Source organism: Enhydra lutris, unplaced genomic scaffold (assembly GCF_002288905.1).
Source record: "Enhydra lutris kenyoni isolate GAN:26980312 unplaced genomic scaffold, ASM228890v2 scaffoldscaffold9, whole genome shotgun sequence".
NCBI classification, from domain to species: Eukaryota; Metazoa; Chordata; class Mammalia; order Carnivora; family Mustelidae; genus Enhydra; species Enhydra lutris.
Genome location: NW_019154093.1, coordinates 74,059,471 through 74,074,217, shown reverse-complemented (window position 1 = coordinate 74,074,217; position 14,747 = coordinate 74,059,471). Strand labels below are relative to the sequence as shown.

The following is a 14,747-nucleotide window of genomic DNA, read 5'->3' as shown; positions in this document are numbered from 1 at the left end:
CACGTGTCAATTAAAAGAGGTACCACTTCTGTAAAACTAACGTTATACATGGGGCCTAAAGTCCCAGACCAGTTACATGGAACTACATTTCCCTCACTCTGGCCCAATTTATCCTTTCCCTCCCATCCACATCTACCTCCCTTTAAATATTTTAGGTTGCAGAAGCACAGCTGACCAGAAATTTGCTCTTAAAGGATAAATCCTAAAGATAGAGCTCAGTGTTTTAGACTGAGTAATGGCTCAAGAAATTCGCCTTCAGCACAAGCTGTATGGGGCAGAGCTGACAGAATTTGCCATTATGGCCCCAGTTCATTGAAGCTATAAACTATGGGCTAGAAACAAAGGGACTTATCAGAGTTTGAGGCCAGCTTTTCTCCAGACTCAACTCTGCACTCTCAGCTCCAAAGGTTCAAAAGAGAAACTGGGAATGACTAATCACCCAAGCAGTTCCTCAGTGTTAACACTCAACATTTTTCTTACCTTTTTTTTTCTTTCTCTCTTTCTCTCTCTCTCTCTCTCTCTCTCTTTTTTTTTTTTTTTTTTTTGTACAACAGAAATCAATGCTAGGGGACAAAATTAAACTTAATAGAGTGCAGTCTGGTTAAAAACTTGAAAAATGAGAAGGTCTGGTGGGAGTGGAGGAAGGGTTGTACTAAATCCAAGTGGACCAACTGGATCTTAACAGTACACATCTCTGAACCAGACACACCGCCTGCACACAGGAAACAGGGCTTGGAACACCTGGAGAAATGAGCATGCGCCACCTAACATCTAACCTACCTGGCTAGTGGGTGCCATCCCTGCTCCTCTGACAAAGTGAAAGAGCACTGATTTCAGCAGCTAAGAAATGGGCTCTTTTAAGGCAATTTAGACATTGCAGATTGTTCAACAAAGAAGGTACCTTAGCATTTCCTGTTAATAAGGTACCCAATTAAGACTAAAGTCCCCAGAAATGGGAAAGAAAGAATCACCTTTCTGGGCTGGGAGAGTAAAATCCTTCTTTAGTGACTAGGGTGAGGAACCTTGAACCTCAGTTTCATCTAAAGAGCCATGAAGCAAGTTCCTGTGTGGTCTGCAGAACTTGGACAATGAGATGAAGAAAACGAAAATGAAATTACAGAAAAAAAAAAAAAAAAATCAACAGGAAAGGAATAAGAAGAAAATAAACATTATCTTAAAAAATATTTCTTTTAGAGTTGTGTGGGACACGTGGACTGGTCCTTGGTAATATGGTCCATCAGTATCTGTAAAGGAAGAGACTGCTTGGTTAGCACTTGGGTCTTCCACATGAGAGATCCAAGAGAAAGATCAGAAACAGAGGATACTCCCCAGGGTCCCTCCCGGCCCCAGTGGGATCCCTACATCCATTCCTCATGGATCATTCTTCCCTCTGCTTCCATGGGGTTTCTGGCAATGCCATCTCTGGTTTCATTTCCTGCTCCCTGATAATATAAGCCAGTGGTTTTTAACCCTGACTATACATTAATCTAGGGAGCTTTTAGAAAATAAGTCTGGGCCCCATGCCAGACCAACTGTATTAGAATCTCTGGGGGTGAGGCCAAGCTTCCTGCTTCAAAATTCTAGAAAACCCTCACCCCTTACATCTACTAGATATACAATTTCTCTGCTACCATGTTAGTCTGGAGCAGAGTCCTGGTACTCTTCAAAATCAGGCACACCACTTTATTTAAGAAAGCTGGCTAACATGCTTTGTTTAATATTGGGTAAAAGAGCGTCTCACTTGTTTTCCCCCAAGTTACCTGTAATAATTGGGTTTGAATGGCCCATTTTTGTTGAGTCCCAGATATTTTGCTTGGTCATCTGTCAGCTCTGTCAGGTGGGCATCAAATGATGGCAGGTGCAAGCTGGCAACGTACTCATCTAGGAAGAACACAGTGGCAGGGGAACTCACTCCGTTTCAATCTGCCTCTCAGGGCACACCCTCCCCCTATTTTCATCTGAAGCTTTTTGAGGAGGACAAGGAATGGAATCACTGTGAAAGCACCTGTAACTCAAAATATTTGCTTAAAGAACCCTCAAAGTTGCCTTTCTGGCAGGGTACTTCTCTCTGTATATCCAGAATGCATTTCGAAAGCCATTTGCTAGGGTGACAAAATGGGTTAGACTTGTACCTCCCCATCCTTCTCTGGCAAAGCTTTTGGCTTTATCTCAGTGGCTAACATGCTACATATGACTCTCACCTTCCTGTAGCAACTTCCTTAACTGAATTACATTCAAACTATGAAACAAAGTAGATACCAATAGCTCAAAAGTAGTTTGTATCATTACGATTTCTTTAGAATAATATCCATAAAGGCCTCAAATCTTAGGATCACTGATTTCTAAGGCAGCTGGTGCAAACTGATTACTCTTCCATAGATAAAACTTCCCAGGCTTTACTTTTATGAATACGAATTAAAGAAAAAAAAAGTAATCTGAGATAAGCTGGTTGGAGGAGATGAGAGTGAGAAGTCTTTCAGCTTTAAAGAAGGGGTAAGGGGCTGACCAGTTATAGATGGGAGGTGGGTGCCACTATTCCAGAAGGGCAAAGAACCAGAAATGATGTAGTATGCCACATGAACACAACAGAGCTGTCCCCCAGATTATCAGGAGGTTCCATATTTACAGAGGATGGATGATAAAACCTAGATTTGTTTCTGTTTCTCTCATCTTGGTCACTGGCTATAGTCACTGGTGGTGGGAAGTTTACTGAACTCCATATGGCTACTAAGAATAAGAACATCTACCTTAAACCACTATGCTAAGCACTTTTACTCATCTGCTCTAATTCTTACTACAATCCTACAACGTATGTAACTATTACTCTCACATTATTGATAAAGATATTGAGGAGATTAGAATTGGTCCTGAGGCCCAGAAACCATGGAATGCTAGGATGCAGATTAGAACTCTGACTCTAAATCCAATACTTTCATTTTACCAAACCATGCAAAAGTCTGGGGCTCGGTACAGGCTCCTACTGTTTCTCACTCACCCATTTTCTTAGGAAGCAGGTATACATCTTGTTTGTATCGTCCCTCAGGTGCATTATACAGCTCTATCAGTGCCAAAGCCTAAGTTGGGAGAAGAGGGTCAGAAGACACAAAAACACTTCTTGGACAAGGACCTAAAAATAAAACTCAATCTAACAGGGTCTTGGGGTAAATACCACAATGATCTATCATGATGACAGTACCCAGGACTTGGCCTGCAGTAAACACCACCACGCATCATAAGAGGATTTGCTGCTGTTTTTGTTTCGTTCCTAATAAAAGAACAGACTAAATACAACTAGGCTGGAACCCTACCTTCTCAACTAACATAGCCAACTCAAAGGGGCACAGACACTGACTCTGCCTGAGGACTCTTTTCTACACTTGAGAAAGCCCGTCTTGGCCCCTTGTGGCCTGAAACAGGTTGAAAAGAACACAGCACGGCACAGTCTCATTGAACTCTGACCCAGGTCTGGTTCCACTAATCTCAGGGCAGGAGAGGCAGGCATTTGGTCACATACCTGTGTTGTAGCTGTGATGGACAGAACAAAGGTGGGAACTGTGGAGCAGCTCAGGTTGAGAAGACGACCCTGAAAAAGTAAGAGAGCCCTGGGTGAGCTGTGCTCCCCCTCCGTCTGATTCCAGTGTCATACAAGTGAAGCAGAGCAGAATAGGACTCAGTCGGTACAGAAAGAATTACAGTTCCACATCAGGCCTCTAGATTTTATCTTATTTCCCGTAAGCCCGTGTGAGTATGACAAGCTGAAGCAGCCATGGGAGTCAGGAAATAGTGTATTACTTGGTAAAAGGTAGATCTTTTTTTGAGTGGTTCTATTTTAGGGACCAGAAAGTTTAAGAACTAGATCTCTATCTAGAGATGGAGTTCAGGAAAACCTGGGCCCAATGCTTTCTCCCATCTCCCCGCCCTCCACCATGGATCTAACGACATTGCCCTCCCGTGTGTGTACCTCTGCCAGGAGGACAACGCGTTTGCCATCTGGCCAGATGACATGGTCCACCTGAGAGCGCACGCGCTCCCATGTCAGCTCTGGAGTACGCAGGCTGGTCTGAAAGGAAGATGGCACAGTTGACGGCGGCTACAGTGGAAAGGAGGGGAAAAAGGCCTTGCTTGCAGCAAATCAATGAGGGAAACCTTACCACATCAATTTCTGTGTTGGAGTGGCCCATATTGCATACGATACAGCTGTTTTTCATGCGGTCCAAATGCTCCCGTGTCACTACATTCTTATTTCCTAAAGGTAAAGGAGAGCAGCCAAAGAAAGATGCTGGGGGACGAAGGTACCTGGCTTCCCGTGAGGACATGGGAAAAGAGGATGCCTGCTGCACTGAAGGGAATGCATCCTTTATGAGAAACAAGTACACTGCGTAACAGCTTTTTACACTCAGTGATTTGGTTTTAAGATTCAACAGTATAAATCACCTTCAAGAAAAAAGGTTCTTGGTTCTGGAAAACATATTAAGGTTCCGATAGCTTATTCTGGTTCTGAGACTTTTACACCGAGCACAGGTCTCACCTACTTTATCTGAAAGACCACTTTCAAGATTTGGCCTCAGAGCTACCAGTCCTCCATGTACTACACCAAGGCACTGATACTTACCCGTGCAAGTTATTACGACATCAACTTGCCGGATGACTTCATTTAGCTTTACCACCCTGAACCCATCCATGCTGGAAGGAAAGGAAGGAACACAATGAGCAAAGCAAGGAGGCAGTGGCATAGAGGCTGGTCACAAAATGAGACCAGAGAAATTCCCTTCTGAAGGCGGGTCCAGTGCTATCTCACGGGTAAGTGACAAGCTGTTCTAAGCTACACACTGGCCTCTTCGGACTCCCCGAGATTCCAATCAGGAAGGGAAAATGCCGAGAAGCTCTAGGAGTGCCCTGGGCTTACAATGGAGGGAAGAGCCATCCTCCTAGCTTTCTCTTCCTTTAGAGAGATTTCTGCAAGGAACGGTTAATATAATCAATCATAAACTCTCAGAAACACTAAGTACCAGGGATGAATCTAACAGTATTACCATCCTGTTCTTACCAGGCCTGCAGAGCACAGATGGGGTCGATTTCTGTGATGTAGACAATTGCTCCAAGGGCCTTGAGAGCAGCACAGCAGCCCTTTCCCACCTGCAGAGCATAAGAAAGAAGTAGGGGTGTCAGGTCATTTAAGGCATGGGTAGGGGGCATGTGGCTATTTGGGAGATGGGAATTAACCTCCCTGAAATCACCAATGCTCTATTGAGCCCTTGCAGGGATGCTCCAAGCCAGGCAGAGCATAAACAAATCCAGATTATGCTGTGACCCTCAGCCAGAGAGGTGATCTGACATTCATATTTCACAGCAAGGGCTGGGGCTCGGAATAGTGAACGAAACTGGGAGATCGAATAAGTATTACCATCAGGAAAACAAGACCAAGGAAGAGCAATTGTAACCTCTCATAGCTTGTTCCAGAAAAACCTGATTAACTCTCATTTAAGATGCATCGAACTCTAGGACAGCCCAGCAGTTCAAGAACCTCCATGGGTCACTGATGACAACAGTCTCCTTCACCTAGTCTAGTTTAGGGATCATCAACTATGTACCACCTCGGGTCCCACCCTTCACTCCAGTCCCAGGTCACTTGTGTGGCTAAAATGCCACATGTTCACTTGAAGTCAGTCTCATGAAAGGTAACTGTTATCATGGTGGAGGGAGGGGCGGGGCTGCCAACATGCCGTTCCACAAGATAGTGTGGTGACATCTGAAAACTCAATGGATTTTGTACATCTCTATTCATAATTCTGAATAAAGCACTTCTGCTACGGAGATACATTATCTCGAAGCGTATTTTAACCCCGTGTCAGTGACCACACTGACAGCATGGATTGCCTTCACTCCACATTTCTAGAAAGTCTATGAAAAGACACTGAGACCCAGCTATTTACCTCACCATAGCCACACACCACCACTTGTTTCCCACCAAACATCACATCTGTGGTCCTCTTCAGGCTGTGGAAAACAGATAAGGGCTCAACTTAAACATTATTAGCCCAGACACAGTCCCTCTGCACAAAAGCAAAAGTGTGAGGCAACGCCCCATGAGAACTCCAGCTGGAAGCTGGCTGGGCCCAGTATGACAGGAGCCCCTCTAACGAACCTTTAACGCCAAAGGAAGACGACAGGAAGACCACGGGAGAAGACCAGGAGTGGTTTCAGAACAACACTGTGACCCAACCCAAACCTGTCCCCTCGGAGTCTGGTATCTGTGCGTTTCAACCTACCCGTCCAAAATGGACTCTCGGCAGCAGTACAAGTTATCAAACTTCTGTTTGGTCACAGAGTCATTGACATTCATGGCCGGAACACAGAGCTTCCCAGCTTTGGAGAGCTGATACAGCCTAAAGGGAAAAGAAGCCACAAAAACAAACAAAACCGAAATTACTACCCGGCAAAATCTGCCTAATTCTCTTCCAGCTCCATGCTGCCCCCCACCCCAGCTGTATTTATTGCCCAAGGATATCAGTAAGCAAGAGCATTTCCTTGTCCTCACCTCTTTTCATTTTCTCTCCCCTGGGCCCCCGCCCTTTTTTTGGAAGGGGAAAAAAAACCCTTTCAATAGAAGAAATTGACTTCTCTTCCATAAAAAGGGATGTATTTCCTTAGACCAGCATTTTCTTGATAAAAAAAACAAACAAACATGCCTACTTCTGATAAACAAAGATTATCAATGACTCTGATTCGGTTGCTTATGTGTGCTTGTGTGAGCATGTGCAGTGTGCCCACAACGGAGAAACACTCTTCCAGAAAGAGATCTTTTAGGGTTTTTGACAAGCCAAGAATATTTTGCCCAGTTTTACTTTTTGTAGTGTGTATAATATATAGTTTTACAATAGGATTCTTTTTCGTATTTCAAATATAAAATTTTAATACAATATTGAATACAGTTTTCCAGATACATTCATTCTCTACACCTCCCAACACTGGTTGAGACTCACAGTGGAATAAGTGGGAAAGAAAAATGTGAGAACTAGAACCTGAAATAACTTCCTTTTAGGATCTCCTGGATTCTTCAGAAGTAAAAACGGAGAAGTTTTATCTAACGAAGGTACTCCCATTTAGTTACATGTCTGAAACATAGCCCTCAAGCCTAATGGAGACCAGGAGAGTTTGCTGAGGCAAGGACACAAGGGGCAGCTACTCCAGAATCTGTTACCTGTGAACACCAGTCACGCTCTCTTCCACAATGCCTCGGATCTTCTTAAACACGTTTGGATACTTCTTATAAACCCAGTGGGTTAAGTCTCCCCCATCATCCAGGATCTACAGAACAGCCAGAAGACTTCTATGGGCATTCAGGCTGCTAGAGCTGGGGGGGAACTTTGAACCCACTTTCTGTACTAGTAAGAGAGCCCTGTATGTTTTGGAGGAGCACTCCTCAGAGCTCCTTAGAACAGGTTTAGACAGTGGAAACACAGTCAAATCCGTTGGTGTAGAATGGTTAAAAGGATTCCTAAGTTTGTTCTTGGCTATAGTGAAGAGTATTAGGCTAATCATAGACTCATTTTTAGTCTAGAGTCTTGAAATATATAGCTCTGTGGGATGCAAAAGGCGAGCTGGGGCAGGAAGGAAAGAAACCAGAATTCTACTCCAAAGAGGAACCACATTATTTCTTTCTATTTCATTCTGTTGTGTTTGAGCCACAAGTGTTCACTTTAGTTTTACCCTTCCCCCACCTTTCCATTCAGTACTCAGACCCATTCTGAATAGGTATTGAGCTAAACACTCTGACAACAAAGTAAGTGTATCAGAACATACATCCAAAACATATTTAGGGAACCATGCTTTGAGGGAAAAAAGGAAACAAATCTATGGTCAGAGTGTGGGATGAATATACATCATTACCATGTTAGCTTGCCAACCATCCATGTTCACACAGCGGTCAATACACCACCAGAAGTCATCTTCTGACTCGCCCTTCCAGGCAAACACTGCAACTCCTGTGGGGATGGGAACAAATCAGCTCATTCCTCCTCCTGGGAGTCTGCTATCCCAATACTACTTTCTGAGATCCATGTGAAGAGTAAAAGGGCTACAGGAACTATGTTGGACAGGAAACAACTTCAAAAGGGCAGAAAGTCAAAATGGCACCTGTAGCTCAGAAATCGGTAACAAATTTAAGAGATTTTTGTTTTTTTAGAAGTATTTTGGAACCTTAAATTGTTACTCTCTTTCGTCAGTTTTATACTTGGAACTCTTAATAACCTAAGGAGATAAAGTGAAATGGGAATCAAAATAAAGTTGTTCACTAGAACATTATTTGTATTAGAAAGAATCTTGGAACAACCTAAATGGTCAACATGAGTAAAATAATGAAAAAAAATCATGTGGCCGTATGATTATTACAAATGATGCTTTCAAGAAGTTTTCAGGGACATGGAAAACTACTTCTGAAAGTGTTATGTTTTAGGTTATAAATTATATATTGAGACTTATTTATCTCTGTAAAAAGTGAATAGAAAAAAGGAAAAATGTGTAAAATATTATCCCTGTGCAGTAGGATTATTATTATTATTATTTGGAAATTCCTAAATTTTCTGTAATGAACACCAGAAAAGAACAAGAAAATCAAAAGTATTATAAAGTTGCTCTCTGAGGATCCCAGGGAGATGGTAAGTCCTTTAAGAAACCTCACAATGATTTTCTTCCGAACATTTTTACAGTAAAAACTGTTTCAAGCTGAGCTGAACTTTACAAGTAGTCCATATAGTTTCAATACAATATTGAACACCAAATTTTCTAATGAGCTACTAGTACTAAAGGCACTTCTTACTTGTGTGCCCTCAAAAGCGATGAGCCTTTGGTGAAAAGAGATCAGCTGAACTCCTATACCTCATACAGTTTAATATTCCTCCTTGTTCACTTACCATTAGAATTAAGCATCTCCCCATATAATTAAGATTCTTTTCAAAGGTCATTCTTTATGACCGTATCAGGGATATGGACCTTCCTTTTATTACCCATTTTCTTCCTGTTGCTATTCTTATTACCCTCCAACGTTTTAAGGCCTCTAGACAAACACGTAACCATAAAGACAGTTTTGATACGTAAATATTTTACTTAGATAATTATTTTGAAGCACAGTTGGTGAAAAAGGCTAAACTTACCAGCCTCGGCCAGGGCCGCAGCCACTTCGTTCTGAGTGGAATAGATGTTGCAAGCAGACCAGCGGCACTGAGCCCCCAGGGCACAGAGTGTCTCAATCAACACCTATGGAGACATATGGGAGGACAGAGTGAGAGAGAGGAGGGCTGGGTAGGAGCAGCACACAAGGGGACCATGCCCAGCAACTCTGCAGCAACTAGTGCTACACTGGGAAGTTGTAAGAGGGTATGGTCCAGTGAGGGAGCCCACTGCTATCTAACTTTACCCCAAAGATGTGTTCCTAAAAGTCTTAACATCTTCCTAACAGTTGTATTTTTGCAGATCTAGATCTCCCTGAGTCAGGTTTGTAAACATACGTTATAACTATACACACAGAGTAGAAAACCCCATTACTGTGTAACAGGAGGTCCCACCTAATAGTCATTAGCATTTGGAGATTGGATAGATACGGAAGGAAAAGCAAATAAAAAAAAAGTTTATTTCTCCCCCTCATCAGAAGTCCCTCTTTAGTCTCCCAGCAAACTCACCGCTGTCTGGGCTGTGATGTGTGTACAGCCCACTATTTTAGCACCAGCCAAGGGCTTCTCCCCCTGAGCACGTTTCCTGAGTGAAATCAGAGCAGACATGTCTGTGAAAGAACAGAGGATTTGAGCTAGGTCTGCACTAGCAGTATTATCAATTTCTGCCCCAGCAACATCTAGGGGTGGTCTGGATCTGTTGAGATATTGCAAGATAAGGTAGAAACACCAAATAAATTTCCATGATGACTGGCGGCTTCAACAGCAGAAAGACAGTTGGGGAGTTGTTATCCAACCGCTTGGAAATTTCTCTCTTCCTGCAGAGGACTGAACAGAGAATGAATTCTCACATCTGGTCAAAATGGAGAGTGAGTCTCATCATTCACTTGGGAGGAGGGAAGTGGTTATGGCATTGGCTAAAGGACTCCTAATCATCAAACCAGGAAGGAAGTCTTCACCCTCAGCAGAAGAGCACTTGCTTTTTTTCTATGCAGCCTAACCCCATTCTGTCAGTCTGTTTGGTTTAGTACTTACCCCCAGCAGAGAGCACACCTTTAGTGTGAAAGTAACAAGAGTAAAAAGACCTTATCAGGAGTGGGGTGGGTGGGGAAAACCAAGATTTAACGGACTGTCAGTCACTTTCACTCTTGCTCCAGCAGAGGGTGCTAAGGACCAAAGACCAAAGAGACACTGCTCACTACATCCTTAGCTGAAAACCCTCCCATATCTGCTGCTTCTGGAAAATGTGGGTCTCTGAGATTGGCAGCTGTGGTAGAATCCCGCAGAACTAACCACCATGTAGTGATCCAGGACTTGCTGAGTCCACAAGGAGATCTCCGAATATGGTGTCATGGGGGAGGAAAACAGAAACTACTCTGTGTAATTACTACGTACTGAGAACAGGAAGCAAGGAGAACAAGAACAAGAACCCTGAGGCTCAAGCTGCGCGCAGAGAGATCTGCTTATACAAGAGCCCAGAATGTTGAATTTTTCAAGGCGACTTTCAAGTGTCAGGTTGTCTGTGGATCCTGATGACCAGCTAGCGGGTTGCTTCTGGTCCCTTACCCACTCCCTTTCTTTACCTTGCTCTGCAATCTCAATCTCCCGGCGTCCAAATTCTGCCTGCTTGATGTTCTTCACACAGAAATTGCTGCTGCCCTTGGAGTTGGTCTGCTGTTTCTCTCGGGGGGAAACCTCATCATCAGAGCTATCTGTGTAGGATGCGGCTAGAGCCAGGAGAGAAAAAAACAAGGACAGAAAATCCTCAATGGCCCCAACTCCACAGAGTGTACTCCCCAAAGGACTCTCACTTAAGTTAAGCAGACTCAGAACTGGAGCCACCTTTTACACCACTCTCAGGTCTCCCTCCTCAGAGTCTAACGGATGAATGACATTGCTGTGGATCTCTCAGTGTCGGAGCCCTTTCTTCCAAGCTGATGATACTCTGCCCTTAGTCCCTGTAACGGGAAGCTACAGAGCCCACTCCTGCACCAGCTCGAGGGATCTCAGCTAACAGGGGCACTGGGTCCCAATGTGGATTGGAACGAGACATGGCAAAGATGGAAGAATACTTTAGGAACACCACTGCTGTAGAACACTGGTTCTCAAACGCAAGCATCTACAGCATTCATCAGAATCATGTGGAAGGTTTGTTAAAATACAAACGGCTAGGCCCCACCGCCAGAGGTTCCCAGTCGGCAGATCTCGGGTGGCACCCAAGAATTAGCATTTCTAACAAGCCCCCAGCTGCTGCTGCTCTTGTCCAGAAGACCACACTCTGAGAACTAGTAACACGGATGACAGTGCTAAAAGAATCTTATAAGGGGTTTTACACTAGGCTGTGCTCAAGGAATACAGAGATGGAAAGAAACGACTCAAAAGGTGAGTGAGTAGCTCTGGTTCTACTGCCAGCCCTGAGATCACTCGGTATGTTCAACTTTAAAAAAACTAGCTTTACATAAAGGCTAAAAATGTCCTTTCAGATAGATGTGCAGGGGGACATAGAGTAATCACTCCCCTACTCTCAAATCACTTCTTTCCTCTCTGAATCAACGAGTGGTTCCTGATCTGTCTGTCTGTGCCAGTGTACCAGGTCTCTCTCACTGTCTTCCACACACTGCTAGCCAACACAAATACTCCCAAAGTATCTGTCTCACCAGACAACTGAACTAGATCACAAAATTTTTTTAAAAAAATGCTCTGATAAGCTCCTGTTAATACATGGACATCAAGATTTTTGAGAACTTTGCTAAAGCTTTCTTCACTCCCTCCTTCCATCTTCCTCTTAGAGCCCAGCTTTTCACAATGAATTCTCTCTTTGCTGGAATCGGTCTGCTTATCACTCCTACTCTTTCGTATCTGTCACTTCAAAACACCTTTTATTTTTGACAGCCATTATGTTTTGAACCTCTTCTTGCACACATGCCACAGTGACTCTGAATATTCATTTATTTCAGTACTTAACCCTATAGACCACCATTTGCTCTTATCTGCTTATCTTATCCATGCTGGGTTATCAGTGGCACCGAGCAGAAGACACTTTTTTTTAAAAAAATGCATTTACTTTAAAAAAACAAAAACAAAAAAACAAAAACAATCCTTTCCCCGCAAGTCCAGTCCTTAATGTTAACAACACCGTATAAACAGTATTCTGGAGAAGTCATTTATGGAGATGGCAAATCTCTTTGCTGAAACTAATAGCAATCTATGACCTTGGGCCAGCCTCTTAAACTCTTAAATGTTTCCTCAGTTGAACAATGGGGGTGGGGTTATATCAGACGCCCCTGTGGATCATCCAGTGTCTACTCTGCTAGTACTCAAATCATAACTTCTACATCCCAAACCATGCTAACTTTCCGGTACTCCATGTAAAGGTGAGGACACATTTAAAAAAAAAAAAAAAAAAAAAAGCCTACTTATATAGGATCAAATTAGGAGAGGACTAAAAAGAAACAGAGCTGGAGCCACATTATCATAGTTGAACCTCTCCTACTCCAGAGGTGAACAGGGGAGGGCACTTCAACATAAAGGGTAACCTAGCAAATAAAAAAGGAGCCAAAATACTCATTCTTCTTGTTACCATTCAAGCAGTCTTAGAGCCAAGAAAGAAAAAGACAGGTGGCAGGGTATATCTTAAACAACAGAGTTGGAAATTATGCTTCCAAAGTACACCTCTTTTTCAAGGCCAGTTCCATCAGCCAAAATAGAATTGATTTTCTCCCTTTGTAATGTGGGTGGAGAAACGTGGGAATGGGAACCGGCCCAGCACTAACAAGCAGGCACTGGCCACAGACCACACACAGAGACAGCCAGGGGAAGAGAAGTCTCCAGATGACAAAAGCCTCCCCAGCTACAAGCCTGACTGAGGACATTCCCATTGCCCAAGTGCTAATTATCAGCTCTCAGCAGAAAGATGGGAAGTACTTTCAGATTCTAGGTAAGTGAAGTGCAGTGGGCAGAGAACTAGCTTAAGACTCTGGAACTGGGAAGGGAGATCAGAGTGGACATAAGTTCACACCTACCTGAACTGTAGCTGTCCGTGGAAGACTGGGAGATGGAGCGAGACAAAGATCGGCGGCCTGTCTTGGTGGGGAATTTGGTGAACTCCTGCATGTCATCAGCAAACTGGATTTGCTGTAAGAGGAAGACGAACAGTTGAAAATTTACAACAGGCATTCTATGAAATGTTCCATTTTTTAAGGCCATGTATTTCCTTCCCTAAAACCCAATGTTATTATATAGTTCCTACAAGCCAGCAATTCTCAGACTAGAGTGAGGGTGGGCGGAAGTTACTTGCTGACTCCTCCCCAAATGCCAATTACTGCCTCTTTCCAATTGTTGTAGAATTTTGGGTTGGGGGTGGGGGCGCTCAAGACTGAACTTCTTTCGGCATCTGTCCAAATTTCACAAATCTTTCTTCTCACATTCCATGAAGTTTTCTTTCCTCTTACAAACTTGACACATTAGGCTCTTTACCCTTCCTCCCAACTCTACTAAAAAAACACAAAATCTCATAGTGCTTCTGCTTTTTTTTTTTTTTTCCCAAAGGATTCTCTTGAAGCACATTCTTATCCTGAAATTAGCAATGGTCTTGTTGTTTGAAGAAAATTATGGAGCTGCCTTGAAATAGTGACAGGCACTGGGGTGCCAAGTCAGAGTCCAATGATAGCTATACTTCACAAAGCCATGCAGAACTTTCCACATCCAATAAAATACTGGCATACAATAAAGCACGCAAAATTCAAAAAAATATATGCACTCCACAGTAAAATCTAACTAATTAGGACTAATTTGAAGGAGAAAATAAATGACTTGGTAAACTCTGTATTAAAAACTTCGTTAAATGAAATACACTAGAAGTAGGTAATTGTTTGAAGGATACTTGGAAAATTGGCTTTAATAAATGGCAAATACCTTATAATTAATATAACTTAGAAATTAATGGATGCTTCTAAAATGTATGAAAACATTTTCTTCTATTAAATGATTTCAACCTTCCTCCTGAATGCTCTCTTTAAGCTCTGATAAACCCTTTAAAATACAAAATAAACTTCAGCCTCCTGAAAAACAGAACGGTTTGAGACTATGAATTGAGATTCTCCTCACAATCTGACTAAATCTGAAAAGGTTCCCATAGAGAATTCATTAAGCTAAGTCTTTAGCAGATAACTCTGGAAATATAAAAGCTATTACAGATTAAAATCTTCTCCCCATAATGCTAGCAACATGGGTATAGCCACTCTGAAGCCAGAACAGTAAACTGCTTGTTTGTTATAGCGGCAGTATAAGAATCAGGCGTAAAAGTGCAACACAGAAAAAGAACTCAGTAAATAAAAAGCACTCGGTCTAAACAACATACATGGCACCAGAACTTGATTAACAAGTATCTTTATACATCCTAAGCAGCTTTTTTAGTTTAGTTGCTAAAACTTAAATAATTTAAATGCCAAAAGCACAGTGCCTTTCAAAGCAACCAACCAACCAACCCACCCCACTCTTTGGGGGCACCTGCGTGGCACATTTGGTTAAGCAACCAACTCCTGCTTTCGGCTTAGGTCGTGATCTCGGGGGTCATGATCT

At 42.8% G+C, this 14,747-nt stretch overlaps 1 protein-coding gene across 2 annotated transcripts in view; it reads right to left on the bottom strand.

The window, feature by feature from the left end:
* Nucleotides 1–525: 525 nt before the first annotated feature.
* Nucleotides 526–14,747, bottom strand: part of LOC111143580 (adenosylhomocysteinase like 1) — a 36,927-nt gene continuing 22,705 nt past the window's right edge. The window contains exons 2-17 of one of the 2 annotated variants that reach the window (XM_022497403.1): nt 13,190–13,301; nt 10,751–10,894; nt 9,678–9,778; nt 9,153–9,255; nt 7,891–7,985; nt 7,202–7,308; nt 6,270–6,386; nt 5,934–5,997; nt 5,048–5,136; nt 4,613–4,683; nt 4,152–4,246; nt 3,962–4,060; nt 3,515–3,583; nt 2,996–3,074; nt 1,761–1,881; nt 526–1,244 (exon numbers count right to left, since the gene is read on the bottom strand). In XM_022497403.1, the coding sequence (XP_022353111.1) occupies nt 1,238–1,244; nt 1,761–1,881; nt 2,996–3,074; nt 3,515–3,583; nt 3,962–4,060; nt 4,152–4,246; nt 4,613–4,683; nt 5,048–5,136; nt 5,934–5,997; nt 6,270–6,386; nt 7,202–7,308; nt 7,891–7,985; nt 9,153–9,255; nt 9,678–9,778; nt 10,751–10,894; nt 13,190–13,301 (1,473 nt within the window). In that variant the 3' untranslated portion in view covers nt 526–1,237. Of the gene's footprint in view, nt 1,245–1,756; nt 1,882–2,995; nt 3,075–3,514; nt 3,584–3,961; nt 4,061–4,151; nt 4,247–4,612; nt 4,684–5,047; nt 5,137–5,933; nt 5,998–6,269; nt 6,387–7,201; nt 7,309–7,890; nt 7,986–9,152; nt 9,256–9,677; nt 9,779–10,750; nt 10,895–13,189; nt 13,302–14,747 lie in introns of those variants that run through there. The other variant, XM_022497404.1, reaches the window with a different exon arrangement.